Raw genomic sequence first — 9,106 nt, forward strand, 5'->3', positions numbered from 1 at the left:
CTTGACTCTTTGCTTCCTGTTGTTTTCTTCCTTCTGGCCGGGTCTGATCGGAGATCGGTCGACGAACGTTGTCGCTGCTGCCTACGTGTGCCTTCCGGTGCAACTAGCGTGTCTGCCTGCCGGTGATCTTGGTCTTCGCCACGGCGGCGGCGTAGCTGCTCCGGCGTCCGGGAAGCCGCGGCGGTGCAAGACCGCCGGGTCCAGCGAAGCCACGCCTTGCGCGTCAAGCTTGAGGCGGTGGGCTGGGTGATGGTGCGGTTCCTCCGGCGGCATAGCCTTGACAAGAGCAACTCGCAGAGCCACCTGCGGCACCAGCACGAGAGCGGTAGCGGCACAGACAGCAACGACACGGAGATGGCCGAGCCCGCGGGCAATGGCCGGGCGCCGCCTCGCTCCCGTCTCGCACGAGACGGGCCACCCTCGGGTACATACATCGCGCGCGCTAATCCTGAATGTGGTCAAATTCTCGTTTGTTCATATGCATGTATATATGCCCATTTTGATCGATCGATATATGCCTTCTTGTTTGGTTTGGTCAGATTTGGACATCATGAAGGAGAAGTTCGCCAAGCTTCTGCTTGGAGAGGACATGTCCGGCACCGGGAAAGGCGTGTCGTCCGCGCTGGCGCTGTCCAACGCCGTCACCAACCTGGCAGCGTCGGTCTTCGGCGAGCACCGCAAGCTGGAGCCCATGGCGCCGGACACCAAGGAGCGGTGGAAGAAGGAGGTGGGCTGGCTGCTGTCCGTCTCCGACCACATCGTCGAGTTCGTCCCGACGAGGCAGACCGCCGAGAACGGCACAACCATGGAGGTACGTAAACAATCTCGATCGTGATCTCTCTCTCCTTTATGTCCATTGAACTGCGCGTAATCGTTCGTACCCACTATTCCTATTGGCAGATCATGTCGACGGCGCAGCGTCGCGACCTGCAGATGAACATCCCCGCACTGCGCAAGCTCGACAACATGCTCATCGTGAGTGCCACGCCACCACATACTACTACAAAAGATAATCATTGGAGGTTGGAGCTGGATACGCGACGCACGCTATAGTTCAATGATTGATTGTCGAGTTAAATGATGGTTGCAGGGTTACATGGACAACTTCGTGGACCAGACCGAGTTCTGGTACGAGAAGGGCGGCGACAACAAGCGCGACGACGACAAGTGGTGGATGCCGACGGTGAAGGTGCCGGCGGAGGGCCTGTCCGATGTGACGCGCAGGTGGCTGCAGTACCAGAAGGAGTGCGTGAACCAGGTGCTCAAAGCGGCCATGGCCATCAACGCGCAGGTGCTGGTGGAGATGGAGGTCCCCGAGATCTACATCGAGTCGCTCCCCAAGAAGGGGAAGACCAGCCTGGGCGATACCATCTACCGGAACATCACCGACGAGGAGTTCGACCCGGTGGAGTTCCTCGAATCGGTGGACCTCTCGACGGAGCACAAGGTGCTGGACCTCAAGAACCGCATCGAGGCGTCCACCATCATCTGGAAGCGCAAGATGCAGACCAAGGACACCAAGTCCTCCTGGGGCTCCATCATCAGCTTCGAGAAGCGGGAGCAGTTCGAGGAGCGCGCCGAGACCATCCTCCACCTCCTCAAGCTACAGTTCCCCGGAACGCCTCAGTCGCAGCTCGACATCTCCAAGATCCAATACAACAGGGTTCGTATTATCAATGATATAGTGTGCATGTTGCTAATGGCGTGCTCTCAGATGCATGACGCATAACTTGCACGATGGATTCATCTTTCAGGACGTCGGCTACGCGCTCCTGGAGAGCTACTCGCGTGTGCTGGAGAGCCTGGCTTACAGCGTGATGTCGAGGATCGAGGACGTGCTGGGCGCGGACGCGGCGGCGACGAACCTGACGGCGAGCGAGGTGGCACGGCGGCAGATGGAGATGAACATGCCGAGGAAGCTGGACGCCAGGGAGGAGTTGGAGAAGCTCAACGAGGCGCCGGCGTCTATGACGCTCTACGACTTCATGGGGTGGCACTTCGACCAGGACGAGCTGATGAAGAAGAAGGAGGAGGGCACGCTGGACGAGGCCGGCGAGGCCATGCTGCTCAAGAAGGCGCCAAGCCTCGCCCCAAAGAAATTCTCCTACGTCGACAGCCTCGCCGGCGGCATGAGGAGCCCCTCCGCGCGCCACTGATCATCATTGTCGTGGTCGAGGTACGAGAGGAAGAGCAAACACGATTAATCGATCAAGACAGCAACGGGGACAGATCCGCCCAATTAAGAATCCAAGATGGCTTCGCTATGTACATATCTGAGACACAGACACACACACAGACGCTGCGTACGTACTGCTAGAGATCGACACTGGAGTGCAGAGATCATCATCAGCTCGATCTGATCAGCCTCGTTCTTCCCTCTCGTATAGACTGATTAATTCTAGACAACGGGAAGAGGAAGAACGAACTGGATGATCTGATCAGCTATAACATTTTTTTTCTCTGTCCGATATGCATGAACCTGCTTCGCCGGTTGGGGCTGCTGTTGTACGCACGTAGCTACTGATTTTCACACACACACAAAAACTAGTACTATGTAATTTTTGTACGTAGTTCTGAACTACTCTCCGGAAGAGGAGACGCTAAACTCTGGGGAATATGTATGCGACTTACTACCAGGCGGGCAAACACATTGTATTCATTGATTTGATTTAAGCTCATCTTTTCTAGACCTGGCTCCCCTGTTTGAATGCCTATTTCCTGCCGGGTTGATGTAAGAAACTCAAAGCACACCTGCTTTGCTCAACAATAACACTATACTTACGGACTGTTTAGCCTACAAAAACTTTACGGACTGTTGGCTGAGATTTTGTTCCTCCCTGGAAAATATGACCACGTTCTCGTTTTCTACCTTACATGCAGTGCCACGACCTGAATCCTTAAGCCAATTCCGTAGAAGTTGTCCGTAGGTGTAGTGTTACTCTTTGCTTAATGGACTGGGAATAGTGCATAAACTGTACATTAGTCAGAATCAGGCCTCGGTGGTTTTCCAACACACGATAATTCAGACACAGCACACAGTGGCAGACCCAGGAAAAAAAATGTAGGGTGGACACACCTAAAATAATTCCATGTTTTCAGAAGAAAAAAAAAAGCCAACTAGGCTAAATTATTAACAGCAAATTAGAGGTAATAGTAAAGAATTCTCAAATTCAGGATCAGCAACAGCCCATCCAACCCACCCTCTGCTTCTGCCACTGACAGCACACACTTGTAAGCGGAGTAGAAGAAAAACTTCAGGAAGGATGCATAATTTGACTCCTCGCAGTATAACTGGAAAACGATCCTCAGCTCAGGCTTGTACAGTAACATAATTTGCTTAAGCAATTTCAATTGATCTCAACAAGCACTGTGCCTCAAGACCCAGCCAAGTCCAACACTGTCGTGCTGACTACAAAGTATAAAAAACAGTGTGCATTAGATGGAGGCAGCTTTTCAATTTACTCTTCACCCCCAGATAATGATAAGTGATCTCTAGTGATAGAAAGAATTCCTGTATAAGAACCTGACTTTCTAACTAACCACCCTTTTTCATTCCCCTCTAGTCTCCAGTGGAAAAAGAACGAAACAACAAACTTACAGCCATAAGACCCGAGCCAAGCATTTACAACATCATCAAACCTCAACATACAAGTGTAGGCACTATGTACATTGTTTTTACATCAGTCAGCTCTCCAAATCATCTTCATTCCTGTGCTGGACGGAAGCTCTTGGACTAGGAGCATTGTGCTCTATATAATCATCAGAAGCTTCCTCCTCATCGTCTGAAGATAGAAGAGATGAACCCATCCATGTTTTGAAGCCATCATTTACACGCCTCTGCATCTCTGGGGTCACTTCCACTTTGGTCTCCAGCATCTCAAGACCCACGCTGTGCGTAGCATAATTGCCCTCATCAAGTACAGCTGCCGCTTTCCTTCTCAAGAAGAACGCTGTGCCACCATATAGAATTACCAGGCCCCATGCTGCAATTTCATAGCACCAGAAGAGAGGAACTGAACAAGTACTTCCAAGTGCGAGAAGCGTTGATCCAAGGATAATTGCCATCAGACCAAATATGACAGCAAAAACTGCATTCAGAATAGATAGGCACCGCACACCACCTGCAGTTCCAAGTTGGTATTAATAACTGAACATGTACATAATTATGTCTACGCACGTAATAGGTTCCACACACATACACTAAAGAGAACAAAGACTGGCAACACCAGTAACAGCCAACAAGCTACATCAGAAAAAGAGTAAAGTATTCTAAAAGATGAGAGACAATATCTAATGCATTAGCTATATGGAATCATGTCTATTTACAACTGATGTCATGACAAGTTATTATCTTTCTGCAACACAATCGTGGCATTTAGACGCTAAAAAAGATTCACGAGACAAAGGCATCCAAAGTAGTAGGATCCCCATTTATCACCCATGCTTAAGACATGTTAATGCAATTTGGTAATGTAATTAATAATTAGTATCATTATATGCTTATATGTTCACTCAAGCCCCTCTTTGTCTCGTGGAATCGGTAACTTCAAAAACCAATGGAGTAACTGATACAAACTATTAGCAACAACCAGTAGGTGCAAATCAAGATTGACATATAGATTTTCACACTTAAAAGTGTGCTTAATCCTTAATACCACTATAAAGCAGCCAGACTAAACAGGGTTACCAAAATACGAGTTTACAAAAACCTAGCAGAATAGAATACCTAGAAGGCTAACTCAAAAACAAATGACAGTCGTAGCATCTTACTTTCTCAATACCACTATGCATCTAAGAAAGCCAGAAACAAGACATGTCATTTGTACAGATATCTAAGAAAGATGATTGTTTTAACTTGATTCACCTCTTCTAGAAGCACAGAAGTTATTCTCGACAATGCAGATGAACGGATGCCTTCTTGGAGCAGTATATGCAACAGATACTCCTGAAAGTACATATTGATTTAATATTAAAGAACAAGAATACACAATTATACTTGACTGCAAAGAAAAATGGGAACAGATCAAAGGAAGATAGATTGTCTAGTCCAAAATATACATAGCGTATAAATTTGAGGGGAAAACTGAAGGAAAATGTAAACATGAATCATCTACAGATACTGAAGGAATATGATCGTGGCCCTTGAAAGGATAAGGCAATCCTCTTCGGCTTTTTTTTCGAGGAAACGCAAAAGACTTGTGTTTCATTTCATTGAAAAGATGGAGAGTTTTACAATCTTCGGCTTTGACTTCCTTTCCGGGGAAGTGGATCAGTTGGGCGTAATGCTCGCCGTTGCCGTCATGCTTGTGTCGTCTCAAGGTGCTCCAGACCTAGTTCAGCTAAGTAAGTAGTGAGGCCTCTGTGGTTTTTCGCTGGTTTTTCCTGAAAAATTATGCCGTTTGTGGTTTTCGTCTGGTTTTCCTCATAAACCAGACATGTAACAGTTTTAGATCAATTTCCCTTATAAACTGGTCAATTCTCTTCTTAACGAAAAGGCGGAGCTCCTGCCAGTTGCTCTAAAAAGATCTACAGGTTCTATGGACTATCTCTCTTTCTGTGTAGGATATGCTACAACTGAACTGTATAAATAGTTATACTGCAAGGACTCTTCATATTACTTTCAAAGAACTTATGAAGCTATCCCCTCAGTAATAGGAGATAAGGTCATTTGCGAGAGGATTTCAAGCTGTGGAGTTAATGCGGTTTGAAGATTTTACTGCAGATATATATATAAATTATTTCTTCTATTAGAAGGTACAGAACATGAGTGGAAAGATATAAAACAATCAGTTTTAAATGTCATCAGCTTTAAGTGTGCATAGTCTGAGCAGCGCAGATCTTATCAAATGGTCATAATAAATTGTTCGTATTATCCAATGTAAAGGCTGGTGTTCATTGATAAATGTTCCCTAACCTCATTAATTTGAGGGGCTGAGAATCCTGAAGCTAAGGAATACCACTCGGAAAATGAATTATATACTCCCTCCGTTCACTAGTATAAGATGTTTTAACTTTTAGTAGATTCATCTATTTTGGTATGTATCTAGTATACTTTTAGTGTGTAAGGCTGGTGTTCATTGATAAATGTTCCCTAACCTCATTAATTTGAGGGGCTGAGAATCCTGAAGCTAAGGAATACCACTCGGAAAATGAATTATATACTCCCTCCGTTCACTAGTATAAGATGTTTTAACTTTTAGTAGATTCATCTATTTTGGTATGTATCTAGTATACTTTTAGTGTGTAGATTCACTCATTATGGTGTGTATCTAGTTCACTTTGAAATTTCTAAAACATCCTATATTTGTGAACGGAGAGAGTATAAATTAAGAGCCTAGACTCCAAACTTTGTAAGATAACTAGTTGCCTCTCTCCATGTAACTGGTTTTCATTGTGTGCAATACAGGCAGATACAATGAAATTAAGAGTTATGAAGTGCCACTGTTCTAAAAAATGGCCACCTAACACGCACTAGGTCACCACCTGCCGCCTGCCTGCCTAGTGCTTATGCATTTTAGGACGCTGGGAAGGAACTTCAAAAACAGGGCGTACGAAACAAAAAAGATAACCACGTTGCAATGTGTTGAAATTGAAGAAAAATCCATGAGAACTTGAACCAAAAGCACGTCAAAAAAGCATACAAATATGCTACGAACTATACAGTGACAGAGGTTACCACAACTTTGACTGTGTGCATATATATCTTTTTTGCCATAACTATAATTGCACAATTAAGGACTATGGTTTACTAGTGAGGTGACTTCAAATGACTGAGAAATGCAATTTGAGATACTAAACGGAAGAGTGATAAAGCTTCACATCTACTATGAATAAAACAAGCACGGTTTTTTAAAAAAAAATCGACAATTAGAACCGGATTATAAAAAAGTAATGCCCTGGAGCCTCTTGTAAAGCATGTCCTAAAATTAACTGCATCATCCAATTTCATCATTTTTGGGGCAAGTCAGTCCCTAAGGAGGCCAGAATATTCATCCTCGCAAAGAAGGGTATCAATGATCTTGTTAATTGTTATGATGTTCGTTTGAACAATTTGGGAAGAATGTAAGAGCAGGGTATTCGACAGGCCTTTGGTGTTGCGCTGGTACTAAAAGATCTTGCTAGACTATCCTACATTAGGTGTGGTTTTAGATCCTCGGAATATTTGACATACTTTAATTCTTGCTATCCCTAAATGCAGCCCTCCAATTTGAGAGGTGATTCGTGATTTTTGGTATTCATATGGAGCGGTGAATCCACTAATTGCCCAATACAGATATAAGTAGATAAACAAATGGACTAACATTGGAGTAACAACCTAGCTGAATAAGAGCATTACCACAGGTAGGGTCGGGGGCGGACTCACCTGCTACGAGGTAGGAGGCGGATACGGCGAAGAGGACGGCGGATGGCACGAAGACGACCATCCAGTAGAAGTCTGCGGCCTCGGCCGTGGTCATGTAGAAGGCCCCGCCTCGGTAGCGGTACGCCTCGGGCTCCTCCTCCCGGCTGCTGGCCGCCGCCGGGAGCGCCTCGAGCATGCGGCGCTCGCGGCAGAAGGGGCGCTCGGCCGGCTCGGCGGGGAAGACGATCCCGAGGCTGACCCCCACGGCGGCGACGGCGGCGAGGGCGACGCAGGCGGCGGCGGCGACGGCGAGCGGGCGGCGGAGGCGCGGCAGCGCGCGGTCCTCGTCCCGCAGCGCCTCGTACGCGCCCCGCGGCATGATGGCCTGCCGCAGCGCGTCGCCGAGGAGGGCCATCGGCGGCGGCGGCGGAAGGACCGTTGGGTGCGTGGGCGGGGTGGGTGGAGGGCTACAACCCTAGACGCGGTGTGGGCAGTAGGTGCGGGAATTCAGGGGAGAGAATGGGGGAGAGGGCTTTTCGGTTGCCTTGCTGCTTGCAGGAGAGGAGAGAGCAGGAATATGGTGGTCGCTTTTTCTGGCAAAGTCCAACTTTGATCAGTTTTCTCCTTAACACCAAACTTCGGTTAGAGCATCTCCAGCCGCGTCCCAAAGCATCTTCAAAGGGATTTGGAGCACGCCGGACCAAAAAACTGTTTCAGTCGCGTCCCTTAAAGCTCATTTTTGTCCGGCGCGGCCCGATACGGTGTCCGGCGTCCCGAGCCCGTCCCCGTCCCCCAGGGGACGCTCCGGGGACGTCGGACACACCGAAAAGCGAGGCGGGCTCCCACATGTCGGCGACTATTTGCATAAACCGTTGGTTCGCGCCTCTTTTCTCGCCGCTCCTTCCTTCCCGCGCCTCCCACCCCACCGCCGCCGCTGGATTTTCCGCCCGTTTGGGCGTCTGATCTCTGCTGAGAGTCGGCACCGTTGTCGCGGCTGGGGCTCCCGCCGGTCATGCCGCCGCTTCGCCAGCGCGTCCCAGAACGCGCCGTCAAATCCGCCCCACCTCCGCGCACATAAGGTGCTCGACGACTTGCCAGGTACGCGCGATTGGCCGCTGTTTGTTGCGTCGTCTGCCTCGGCGCAATTTTAACCATTGATTTTGCTTTAGCCATGGACGGCGACGATGAGATGCTTGCCCCGTCGCTGGAGGACGAGCAAGCCTTCGATGACGACCTGCGGGAGCATTTGATGATCATCGCGTCCCTCCGGGACATGGTTGACGGCGAGGCGGAGAAGAGGAAGAGGCCGCGCCGCGGAGGATCAAGGCCGGGAAGAAGGAAGTCGAAGCCCCGCGAGAGGATGGAGGGGCATGCCATGCTGCACAACGACTACTTCGCCGATGATGCAACACATGCCGACAATTTTCGGCGCCGGTACAAGATGAGCAAGGGGCTGTTCATGAATATCCTCCATGGCGTTCGAGATTTCGACCCCTACTTCAAGCTCAAGCTCGACGCTGTAGGCGTTGTCGGGTTCTCGTCCATTCAGAAGTGCACCGCCGCCATGAGGATGCTTGCATACGGAGCACCTGCCGATACACAGGATGACTACCTTCGCATGAGTCAGTCTACTGCCATTGAGTGCATGTACAAGTTTTGCCGAGCTGTGGTGGGAAAGTTTGGCAAATACTATTTGAGAGGGCCAACCGAGGAAGAGACCGCAAGGATCATGGCACAAAATGCTGCCGGAGGATTCCCTGGAAT

At 48.7% G+C, this 9,106-nt stretch overlaps 2 protein-coding genes across 2 annotated transcripts; one reads left to right on the forward strand and one right to left on the reverse strand.

The window, feature by feature from the left end:
• The first annotated feature begins 249 nt into the window (after window positions 1–249).
• Window positions 250–2,156, forward strand: LOC124682199 (rho guanine nucleotide exchange factor 8-like). The gene is made up of 5 exons (XM_047216935.1): window positions 250–424; window positions 540–811; window positions 901–975; window positions 1,091–1,663; window positions 1,755–2,156. Exons 1-5 carry the CDS (start codon window positions 250–252, stop codon window positions 2,154–2,156), a joined length of 1,497 nt encoding a protein of 498 aa, XP_047072891.1.
• A 1,208-nt stretch (window positions 2,157–3,364) lies between these two features.
• Window positions 3,365–7,757, reverse strand: LOC124682198. The gene is made up of 3 exons (XM_047216934.1): window positions 7,364–7,757; window positions 4,865–4,945; window positions 3,365–4,121 (listed from the first exon to the last, which is right to left on the reverse strand). Exons 1-3 carry the CDS (start codon window positions 7,755–7,757, stop codon window positions 3,685–3,687), a joined length of 912 nt encoding a protein of 303 aa, XP_047072890.1. The 3' UTR covers window positions 3,365–3,684.
• Between the last annotated feature and the right edge of the window lie 1,349 nt (window positions 7,758–9,106).

This window comes from Lolium rigidum, unplaced genomic scaffold, assembly GCF_022539505.1.
Source record: "Lolium rigidum isolate FL_2022 unplaced genomic scaffold, APGP_CSIRO_Lrig_0.1 contig_70286_1, whole genome shotgun sequence".
NCBI lineage: Eukaryota > Viridiplantae > Streptophyta > Magnoliopsida > Poales > Poaceae > Lolium > Lolium rigidum.